This window comes from Chelonoidis abingdonii, chromosome 9, assembly GCF_003597395.2.
Source record: "Chelonoidis abingdonii isolate Lonesome George chromosome 9, CheloAbing_2.0, whole genome shotgun sequence".
Classification (NCBI taxonomy): domain Eukaryota; kingdom Metazoa; phylum Chordata; order Testudines; family Testudinidae; genus Chelonoidis; species Chelonoidis abingdonii.
Window position 1 is genome coordinate 1,206,375 of NC_133777.1, and position 11,298 is coordinate 1,217,672.

At 53.2% G+C, this 11,298-nt stretch overlaps 2 protein-coding genes across 2 annotated transcripts in view; both read right to left on the minus strand.

Annotated features, from left to right (window-relative positions):
• The window catches only part of PLK1 (polo like kinase 1), an 8,627-nt gene extending 2,044 nt beyond the window's left edge, over nucleotides 1-6,583 (minus strand). The window contains exons 1-8 of the mRNA XM_032766194.2: nucleotides 6,266-6,583; nucleotides 5,679-5,847; nucleotides 5,118-5,262; nucleotides 3,961-4,054; nucleotides 3,070-3,289; nucleotides 2,006-2,164; nucleotides 1,719-1,796; nucleotides 614-768 (exon numbers count right to left, since the gene is read on the minus strand). Coding sequence (XP_032622085.1) covers nucleotides 614-768; nucleotides 1,719-1,796; nucleotides 2,006-2,164; nucleotides 3,070-3,289; nucleotides 3,961-4,054; nucleotides 5,118-5,262; nucleotides 5,679-5,847; nucleotides 6,266-6,514 — 1,269 coding nt within the window. The 5' untranslated portion in view covers nucleotides 6,515-6,583. The remainder of the gene's footprint in view (nucleotides 1-613; nucleotides 769-1,718; nucleotides 1,797-2,005; nucleotides 2,165-3,069; nucleotides 3,290-3,960; nucleotides 4,055-5,117; nucleotides 5,263-5,678; nucleotides 5,848-6,265) is intronic.
• A 3,976-nt stretch (nucleotides 6,584-10,559) lies between these two features.
• Nucleotides 10,560-11,246, minus strand: LOC116816759 (ras-related protein Rap-2c-like). The gene has a single exon (XM_032766219.2). The coding sequence runs from the start codon at nucleotides 11,208-11,210 to the stop codon at nucleotides 10,584-10,586; it is 627 nt and encodes a 208-aa protein (XP_032622110.1). The 5' UTR covers nucleotides 11,211-11,246; the 3' UTR covers nucleotides 10,560-10,583.
• Between the last annotated feature and the right edge of the window lie 52 nt (nucleotides 11,247-11,298).

Sequence of the window (11,298 nt, forward strand, 5' to 3'; positions counted from 1 at the left end):
ATGCTGAAATAAATTTGTTAGTCTCTAAGGTGCCACAAGTACTCCTATTCTTTTTGTGCATATAGACTAACACGGCTGCTACTCTGAAACTTCCAAGGCAGTGTCTGCTTCCACAGCTGCATGGCCCAAGTGGGCCGTTCAGCATTAGTTCCATTGCCCTCAGCAGTGAAACCTGAAGAGGCAGTGACCCAAGAGACGAAATCAGGACTTGCAGCCTGACGTCAACCTGCCAGGTTATTGTAAGATGTGAACAAACCAGAACAGTGTGCTTGGACAATGGACCTAGATTGGTTATTATACCTGGCCTCACCTCATGGGTTTATTCTTTAGTCCAGGTTGTTTCCAGCATTGCAGAGAACTATTGTGAATATTTCTGTGAAACTGCATTCACACTGGGTTTTTACAAAGTGGAAACTGAACCTGAACTGCTGCCAATGCTCTTTGGGGGGTGGGGAGGGGAGGAAGGAGAAAGCAAAGATGTAGCCCCTCTAGCCTAGATATGCTGATTATGTTTTGTCTGCTTAGATAGCCATTCAGACCCAGAGCATGGCAGGGGAAGGAGGAGGACACAGCTCCTAGCTGTTGTTAAATGTGCATCTCCAGAGTGACTGACCTTCTTAGTCAACGTTGAGGGGTATGATCTCACAGTGAAGTAGGACTCGGTGTTGTTTTGCTCAATGTACTGTAGGCTGTCCCCATCGTTGTACATAATGAGACGGGTGGAGTCATTGAAGAGAACCCCAACGCTGTTATCACACAGCTGGTAGCCTGGTTGGAGAAGGGAATGCATTAGATCTCCAAACACTGAATGTCTCCAGACTTGGGATGCTATAAGGGTGTCTTAGCAGAAGGCCGCTCGCTCTGGCTGACCCTGGTGCCTCAGCTGTCTAGAGCAGGGCCTCTCAACCTGTCCAGGATGCTGTACCCCTTTCAGGATTCTGATTTGTCTTGAATACCCCAAGTTCCATCTCACTTAAACTACTGGCTTACAAAATCAGACGTAAGATTACAAAAGTGTCGTAGCACACTGTTACTGAAGGATTGTGGACTCATTTTTACCATACAATTATAAAATAAATCAACTGGAATATCAATATTGTAACTTACATTTCAGTGTATAGTATATAGAACAGTATAAACAAACAAGGCTGTATGAAATTTTAGTTTGTACTGACTTCTCTGGTGCTTTTTATTTGCCTAGTTTTACAACAGGCTACGTATTTAGAGGAGTTGATGTACCCCTTGGAAAACCTTTGCATACCCCTGATTGAGAACCACTGGTCTAGAGCTCCTGCTCTCAAAGGACTATGTGGGGAAACCTCCCCTGCAAGAGTTAGTCATTTAACAAATGAATACCAATGCCAATGCTGTCTCAGCTGGATCTCAGCACCATGCCCCCCCACCCCATCCAGCCATGTGTTCGCTGGGGCATAAGGTGTTCAGTGCCTGCCAGGATGCAGATCTGAAATCCTATGCTCTTTAGGTTGTAAGGGGTTGCCACAGGATGTTCATGGTTCCTTTGATCAGCTGAGCATTTTGTGCTGCTCTCAGGGATGGCAACATTTGAGGCACTGCACATTAACTGGTTAACAGGGTATAAGAACCAGCTGCATCAGATAGATGATTTGCACCCTGGGCCCTTCGATGTCACCCCCCGGGAAGTTGGGGGAAGCGACTGAAGTGAACTCGGCTGCTGGCAATGCCAAGACGCTCCCTACCTAATCCATACTTGTCCGAGTAGTCCACCCATTTACTAACCCAGAAGATGGGTATACAAGCAGGATCCTCAGCCTCCTCTGCAATAGAAATGGAGTTTGTTAAATAGTGTTTGTAAAGCAACATGTGAAACCCTCAGTTGACTTGCTGGTTGTAAGGAGGGGCTAAGGGAGGGGCGAGTAGCTCCTCAACCCTTTGCTTTGGAGTTTTTAATCCAAGCACCTCATAGCACTTGTAGGATCCCTGCACAGCCTGCCTTGCTATCTGTCAGCCCATACCCGTAGCTCACCTTGTCTCACTACTGCCCTCTCCGAGGGTTTCGCTGCATTGGCCACACTCAGCTGCTGTAACATGTCAGCTAGATGGCAGTCGACAGGCTCTCCCAGCTCCCGCAGTGCTGCTTCGTCTTCCTTTTCATGGGCTTTATCTAAGGCAGGGCTGTCCAGGCCTGAGCCAGAGGAGAAGAGCAACGCGACAGCTGTGTTAGTAGCACGAAGGCTAAAGCTGGTGGATAGTTTCAGGAGAAGTTAGATTTACCTTCAAACCCAGCTGTAGCAGATGCATGACACCCCACAGGGCTGAAAGCAGACACCCATCTCTGCAATGGACAGAAGTTCTGCCAGCCTCATTTTGTTGATGAGCCGCCTGCTCCATTAGAGCAGCGTTACCGCAACTAATGCTGACGACCTTGTCAGCGTCCATGCCTCATGGGAGGAGATGGTCTTACCCTGCTTGGGATACTAGCCACTTTCTCTAGTGGGCAGAGGCAGGAAGGAAGAGAACGGAGTTAAGAGCTGCCAGGGGGCACCATCTTCCCTTAGGGCATTAGCCTCCTGTGTGGTGGCAGGACACCTAGAGAATTAAACTGGCATAAGGCCTCAGCTTGGATCGGGGGTTCAAGTTATTGCCAATGGGAAGAAGAGGATCCAGTTCTGCAGTGGCTGCCCCAGTGAGGCTAAAAGAGCAGTGAGCTGCCACCCTCACTCACATGCTCTGGCTCTGGGCAGTGCCAAACAGAGAAGCAGGGACGGCAAGGAACAAGAGACCCATCATGCTCTGGGTACCAGAACCAGGATGCTCCATTTGCAGTACGTTTAAGATATCCCTCTCTCCATGCTGGGGGGAAATCTGTCAGAAGAGCAGTAATTGCTCCTGCAAGGGGCACTGCTGGATTTCGAGGACAGCATCCCCACATGAGCTCACTAGCCATAACCTATGTCAGAGAGCCACGCAGGGTTTTCATCTGTAATTTACTCTCACAGTCTTCTCCCCCTCCCCACTGTAACCCAGGGCTCTCTTGTAATTGCCAGGCATTGTTAAAACCTCCATCCCCTCCACCTCCCCAAATCTTACCTTTGTTGAGAGCGGTAAGAGGTTTCCGTCCACTTGGGTCAAATCCACTGGGGGCAATTGAAAACCTAGGCGGGATGGTTAGACAGGTGGTGGGCAACCGGGTGGGGATGTAACCTGATGTGAAGAACTCATCATTCAACAGTTCGTCAATAGTAGGGCGGGTGGCCGGGTCAGATCTCAGCATCTTCTGGATGAGATTAGCAGCTACAGGGTTGATGTGCTGAAAGAGGGGACAGGCAGGGTTCACAAGTGAAGGCCAGGGCATAAGTACAACCTAGCACTGGTGTGCACAATGGATAGGTCAAAGACCCACAACTAGTGAGGCTCTCCTGCTCCAAGCAGAGGGCATGCATGGCTGGGGGACTGGGACTTAAGCCTGGAGGAGCCGAGGAGGATTGGGGTTCTCAATAGCTATTTCAGTGAGAAAGCTCCTGGTGCAAGTAGGATGATTGCAGAAGGGCCTGACAGACAGCAGCCGGGATGGGTTTGATACCCAGACCAGTTCTCTGTGGCTGGACTCAGAATTTGAAGGAGTCCAATGGTAGGAAGGGAGTTCGAGCCACTTACGCGCCTACAGTATCACCCAGAAAAATATGGTAATGCATCTCCGTGCCAGTTTGGGGGGCTAGCTCCCCCTCCCTTCCCCTGGGAAGTTGGCCTTTCAAATTAACACCCCTGCACTAAGGCCTAGAAAGGCTTAACATAAAATGTATGTCCTGGTCGGGTGTCTCCTCATCTGTACTCAGGATGCTGTAAGCCATTTCCATGGTTATGAGCAGGCACCAGAGGAGCCATTTGGATTCTGCACAGCTCTATGATATCGGCTCTTTCACTAAGGTGACAAAAATCAGCCAGGAGGACAAACGCTCCACTCTGCAACAGGCTCCATACCTTGGGGATGTTATACTCGTTCTTCTTAATTCGGATGTACGTTTCTTTTAGACAAGAGGTTTCAAAGGGTGGCTTCCCTACCAGGAGAGTGTACCTGTATATTTAAGATATAAAAGCCTGTCACAAGGAGGAGACCGCAAGATTTCCACAAGGTGTCTTTTGCAGCGGCTGGGGGAAAATCACCACACACCCAGGAGATGAAGGGCAGCAGACAATTGTATTTGAAATGCCAGTTCGATTTCCAGTTCCCTGCTCCCTAAGGGAGGAGACTGGAACCTGTTACCCTCTGGAGAGAGTTCCAGCTAGAAGGTGGCACTTGGGACTTTAAAGAGAGAAGCTTCAAAATAACCTGCCCTACAACGAGAAGTTTGCCTGCAAATGCAATGGGTGCACATACAGGTGGGTGCACACACACAACAGCTGGCAGGTCCAGGTAAGCAGAAAAACTGCAGTGATGGTCAGATCTGAGGAATTTTCTGGAGATAGTCAAACCCCAGTTGCACAGCAAATGAGTCATGAAGGAAGTGGAGAATCGTTACCTATCTCCACCCCTTGATTACTACCTTTATGGGAGTAGTCCTGCTAGGGCAGCTGAATTTTCAAACCATTAATTTTAAATTGTAACATTTAAGACCCAGAGAACAGCACACAGCTGAATCTCAGGGTCGTTAGAGCCTTAGTGTAAAAATCTGATCAACCTAGCTACTTCGCTCAGGGTTCTGAAAAATGTCATGCCCAAGTGCTGTGGTTTAGACACAACTAGGTCAGTGGAAGACTTCTTCCATAGACGTAGCTGATGCTCTCTCCTCCGAGAGGTGGATTAACCCCATTGACGGAAAAACCCTTCAGTCGATGTAGAAAGCATCTGCACTGTAACACCACAGCAGCTCTGCTCCAATGCCATAGCTGGTGTCATATAGACCTACCTTTAGGCTGCACTTAACCAGGTCCTGGCTTGGAACTGGTCATCTTTGTTTTATGGTGTCTCCTTTAAGAAAAAGGCTCCTTACAATCTAAGATTAAACTTGAAACCTGGAACCAATTGCGGTCTAGTTCGCTGAGCTGGCTCATCTCAGCAGCCTTAAGCCCATTACATGCTGAAGGCCCAAGTTTAAGGCCACACAAACAAAAACTGAAGATTTGTTATAGAAACTTACATAATGCAGCCAATGGACCAAATGTCCACTTCAAAGCTGTGTCCCTTCTTGCCCAGCACTTCAGGAGCTATATAGTTTGGCGTCCCACACAAGGTCTTCTTACGCTCACCATCATATTCTACTTTGGTTGCCAAGCCAAAGTCACCTTGAAAGAATGTTTGTGCCTGTCAGGTTTACGCACCAGGAAGACAAGACTTGTTTCCTTAGCTCAGCAGTTGACAGTGGTCGCAAATCTTGCTGCTGAGCCACAAGTGGCAGAATTATAGGCTACATCCTCCAAATATTGAGTCTTAAACAGCCTGAGAGAGGCTGGTTTCAGGGTAGCCCGCCCAGAAAGGGGGAAGTTCCTGACATAAGTTAAGAAGCTATCATGTGCTTTTGTGGTAGCAGAGCATCCTGCTCTCTCTCCTGTCCTTTCTACAGGCGAGCACTCAGTGAGCAACCCAAGGAATCTTTGCAGCAAGAGACTAAGGGAAGGGGTCCCTGGGGTGTGACCGACTCCTGGACCTGCTTCTCCCCTTCACAGGAAGTGGACAGGGATACGCCCTGCAGTGTCCATACCTATTTTCACCTCCATGTCATCGTTGAGGAAGAGGTTGCCCAGTTTGAGGTCCCTGTGAATGACCTGGTTGCAGTGCAGGTACTGGCAGCCCAGGATTGTTTGCCGCAGGTAGTACCGCGCTTCGGGCTCTGTCAGCGCTTTCCTCCGCTTATGCAGCTCCAGCAGGGACTGGGGGCCAGGAGAGAAGTAGGATCATGAGCACCCCCCAGCTGAGAGCCAGTTAGCGGCCCCCTTCCCACCCCATCCCATCCATGTGTGTCCCAGGCGAGACATCCCAGCTCACCCTCCTGAAAACCAGGTATCCTCAGCCCTGGGGCCAGGTCCTACCCATCCTGCCTACCCCCGGTGCCTCGACTGGGGACTGCTCCGCCGAGGGGAGTTGCCATGGGCAGGCCGGGAGCGCCCGTCCCCTTTAAGGCGCTCGGAACGCTCGGACACGGCGGAACGCAGAGCCCGTTCCAGGCTTCCGCCCGCGGAACGCGGTCCCCGGCCTTGGCCCGGCGCACCCCGGCAGCGGCCCCTAGAGCCAACGTCTCCCGCCGGCCCCAGCCGAGCGCTCGGCCCCTCGGGGCCGCTCCCCGCTCACCCTCCGGCGGCAGAGCTCCAGCACCACGAAGACGAAGTCGCTGTCCTCGAAGAAGCCCTGGAAGCCGACCACGTGGCGGTGCGCCAGGCTGCGGTGGATGGAGATCTCCATGGACATCTTCTCCTTCTGGTGCGGCTTCGCCAGCAGCGACTTGGGCACGATCTTGCCGGCGAACACGGCCTGGCTCTCCAGCTCCGTGATCTCGTAGCACTTGGCGAAGCCGCCCTTGCCCAGGAAGCGCCCGCGCATGTAGCTCCGGCGGGTGCGCGGATCCGCCAGCACCTTGGGGATCTCCTTGGCCCCGGCCCCGGCCCCGGCCCCGGCCCCGGCCGCCTTCCCGGGCTCCGCCGCGCTCATGATCCCGAACGCTGCCCGGCCCCGCCGCCCCGCGCCCCGCTCTCGCCGCCGGCCGCTCCGGCACTGGAACAATTTCAAACCTCGAGCCGGAGCGTTACGAGCCCCCAGCGCGCTCCCCATTGGTTGCTAGGATTTAAAATCCAAGCCGCCCGCCGCTAGGCACCATGGGAACGCCCCCCCGGCCGGGGGGGGCCCCCCCGGGCCCCGGGCCCGCTTAAAGGGACAGGCGCGCCGCGAGCCGCCGGCCGCTGCCAGAACGCGCGGGCTGCCCCCGCAGCGCCGCCCCCGCGGGAAGCAGCTCTCCTGCCCCCGTGATCCAGCGGCCCCTGCCCAGATGTGCAGCTCTCGCCCCTACCACCCTCCCCCAGATGCAAAGCTACGAGATCAGCTTTCACCGCTTCCCTCTGTAGTGTTGCTGGAGCCTAGTCACGGGCTTCGGGCTCGCTGAGGATGTGCTTCCTGCAGAGTAGGAGCTAGTGGCTCCCCTGCCCTCTCAGTCAGGCACTTTTGTGGTGTACAAATCGCTAGTGGGCAGGAGCACGTTTTCTGTTTCGGTCTCAGGTTCTTCAAGCTTTCTCCCAGTAAATCGTGTCCCTAACTTCTTATTTCCCCTTGCCTACTGAACTTGTCAAAACCTTGCTACTTAAGGACCATTGAAAAGCCTCCTGCACAATTAAAACATAGATTCTAACTGTGGATATATCCATATATTAAAAAAAAAACAACAAAAACCGAACTACCACAACAATGAAATGCTACCTTAGTAAATATCTATTTAACTAATATGGTCTAGCCATGCTAGACATTGACTCTTCCACAGCTCAGACCTGGCTTCAAGTACATTTAGGTTGGGTACTTTTGTTTTTAATTAATCATATTACACACACACAGAGGCTATGAAACAAACCCAGGCATAATATTGCCATGTAAGAATCACTTCTTTTCAGTCCACAGTTGGGTGTTTAACTATAGGCACAGTTTTGAAAATGGCCTTATTGCAAAGTCTTAGTATATTTGAATTCTGCAACTTACTCACAACTGATTTTTTTGATGCAACATGTCCCTCTCCCCCTTTTCTTTAAAGTATGAGGTAGTGGCAGCTGTTGAAAGTAGGGAACTGGCTTTGGTGGATGAAATAATCTGATCTGGTGCAGCAAAATCTATTAATTTCCTCAAAGAAGAACAGGAGTACTTGTGGCACCTTAGAGACTAACAAATTTATTTGAGCCTGAGCTTTTGTAGGCTACAGCCCACTTCAATCAGATGCATAGAAGTGAAGATTAGTAAGATCTATACACCTACAGAGAACATGAAAAGGTAGAAGTAGCCATACCAACTGTAAGAGGCTAATTAAGATGAGCTATTATCAGCAGGAGAAAAAGAAAGAAAAAACAAAACACAAACACACTTTTGTAGTGCTAAGGTGCCCCAAGTACTCCTGTTCTTTTTGCAGATACAGACTAACACAGCTGCTACTCTGAAACCTATTAATTTCCCCTTTGTTATTTGAGTTAACATTACAGACCAAAATTTAATAATTGCCATAAATTCATTACAAGATGCAAGTCTAAATCTTCACTTATACAAGCTGAAGCATGGAAACATTCTTTCCAGTAAGACTGATGTGAAGATGAGTTTCCTTGCTGTCTCCATATTTGAGAGCTGTTTTTATCTTGCATCAGTTTGTGCAGTTAGCAGAGGCCTTTCCCCCATAAGAATGGCATTTGGGATGGAATGGTGCCAAAGGGAAATTAAACAAGTTCTTAACCAAACACCCTACATGCAACCCTATTCCAAACAGAGATTTTATCCTAAATAGAGAGTTACTGGCACTTCACCTCTGTGGAAGATGTTCACATAACTATAGTGACAGCCAGCCATATAAAACCCTAAAATAGATAGGAGCAATCTGTTACAAGAAGGCCAGAGTTAGGTCAGACTCACCCTTCACAGTGGCATGGGCTCCGAATAAGGATCCATGTAACTCTGAGCTCTGTGCTGTTGCTGCCGCCCAGGCAGAGGAGTAGGTACTAATGGGCAGTGGAGTTTGGATTTGAGACAGTTTTACATTCCTAAAATCTTGGGCCTAGAATCATGAATTAGAGCTCGTACAAATAGATTGGGGGCAGTAGCTACTACAGCAGATGAAGAGTATGAGAAGCAGGGAGCTAGAGAACAGCACTCCTAGGGCTCGCGGGCCCTTGCTAACAGGGCTCTGCCTTCCCCAGTTGGCGACACTTTAAAGGACCAAGGCACTAGAGACACACACACTTGTTCCACAGTGATTTTATTACAGGAAGCCAAAGTTGTAACACAAAGAAACAAGTAGCTTAACATAGGCACATTACAGTGCAATTCCTGGAGCAGTGTTTTGGTGGAGGCAGCGTTCTACAATATGCCCCCTGCCCCCCCTTCATTTCCTCACCTTTTCACATACTGCCACCACAGCTGGCTAGATTTCTAGGCAGCTGCTAGTCCAGCAAGAGGGTGTCCTAGGGAGCAGTGCCAACCACGGCTGCCATCTCCCATGAGCCATGGCAGTTAGCAAGGGGTAGAGCGACCCAGCCCCTGATTGTAGCACATCCCCTGCCTGAACCCTGCTCAGGGCTGCTCCCTTGGAGCAAGAGGTGCTAGAGGCCAAAGCACCTTCATTCAATCCTTATGTCTCCTTCAGTCTGACTCAGGAGATGCAGCGCTCTGCGAGCAGCAGCTGGAAAACACATTTGGTCTCTCAGGTAGAGGAGCTTCCCAACCAGGGCTGCCCCCTCTGCACTGCTTAGTTTGTGTCAGGGCTGAGCCCCAGCCACCCCTCTGGGCCAGGTAGTGCAGAGCCCCCAGCCCCTCTGGGCTTGCTGCATTAGTTATGCATGTAATCAAGTCGCATGAGCCCCAGCAGCTCCTTCATGACACATTAAGCACTGCCCCTCCCTAGCTGGTTGCTCAAGCCAGCTTCAGAGCTGCTGCTGACTAGGCCCCTCCAAGGAAAGGGGTGGGGGACTGTGCCTTTGTCCTTATGCGAGGAGGTGGGTGGTGGGACTGATGCAGGACAAGAGGGAGCAGCTAGGCTGCTCTATTTTGATATTAGAAATTCAGCTGCCCCCAGCTGACATAAGAGGTGACCCAGGGGAACACAGTCAGGCTGTGACAGCTGCAGCCTGTGCAGGGAAGGGATTTTGACCCAGCTCTGGTTGAAGGAGCCTTGTAACCTCAGTGACTGAGGTGGTTGTTGGAGAAGGTCAGGCTTTGGCAGAGGTGTGACCAGGCCTGCAGCGGGGGGTGAGCGCTCATCCTACTGATGCAGGGACTGGGAGACCCCCAGCAGCATCCCCAGAGGTCAGGTACAAGCTCAGGGGATGCAGGGAGGTGCCTTGGAGGCTTCCCCTGCCCCCAGAACCCAGCAAAGGGGAGAGGAAGCCACAGCTCCTGCACTCTCCCCAGGCTGGTTGCTGGGCTCTGCCACCTTGGTCCCAAAGCTCTTTGGCTCAGCCAGGCCGAGTGTCTCCATGGCCAGAGCACCCAGACCCTGCTGCTGCAGGCAGGGAGAGGCAAGCAGGGACCCGGAGGCAGGGGTACATGGGGAGCAGAGTCGGCTGCTGGCACTAGGAAAGTGATTCTCAACCTTTTGTACTGATGGCCCCTTTCACCCAGCAAGCTTCTGAGTGCCCCCCCTTATGAATTACAAACACTTGTGCATCTATTTAACACCATTATACATGCTGGGGGCAAAGCAGGGTTTGGGGTGGAGGCTGACAGCTCGTGACCCCCCCACATAACCTCAGGACCCCCTGACGGGTCCGGACCCCGCTCTGAGAACCCCTGACCGAGGGGAACAATCGGACCAGGCGCGCCCTGCAGGCGGCCCCGGCCCAGCGCTCCGCAGCTGCCAGGGGACCCTCTACCGCCCGACACGTGGGCCTGCTGGCCGCGGCACCCCGGTGTCCGCGCTCAGCCCCGCCGGGCCCTAGCAGACCGCGCAGCCGTGGCTCTTGGCGCTCCGGCGGGGCGGCTCCTTGGAGCAGGTCTGGGGCCGGCGGCGCTGCAGGGCCGGGCTGAGCCGCCCGGGCAGGTTGACCTGGCTCAGCAGCTCCTGGAAGAGGCCGACCACGTTGCGTCCCTGCTTGGCCGACGCCTCCAGGCAGGTGCAGCCCCAGTCCCGCCGCGCGGCGGCGATGCGCGGGTCGGGCTCGCCCGGCGCCAGGTCGCTCTTGTTCCCCACCACCACGATGGGCACCGCGCCCCGCTTGGCCTCCAGGATCTCGTCCCGCAGCCGCTGCACCTCGGCGAAGGAGTCGGGCTCCTGCAGCGAGTAGACCAGGGCGAAGGCGTCGGCGCGGCCGATGCAGAGGCGCCGCATGGCCGGGAAGCTGTAGCTGCCGCTCGTGTCCAGGATCTCCAGGCGGAGGCGCAGCCCGGAGCCCGCCCCCAGCTCCAGCTCCAGCTCCAGCAGGTGCAGCTCCTCCACCGTGCGCCGGTGCCGCGCCTCGAACGAGTCCTGCAGGAAGCGGCGGATCAGCGCCGACTTGCCCACGCCCGCCGCCCCGAAGAAGACGAGGCGCACGCGAGCCTCGGGCGCGGGGCACAGCGCCATGCGGCCGGGCAGCGGACACCTGCTCCCGGGGCAGCCTCCGGCTCCGCTCGGTACCTGCCAGGAGCCGGCCGCGCCCGCCGCTTTATCG

Coding starts and splice junctions, on each gene's coding strand:
- LOC116816759 (XM_032766219.2), bottom strand. CDS start 11,210: ATGGCGCTGTGCCCCGCGCCCGAGGCTCGCGTGCGCCTCGTCTTCTTC.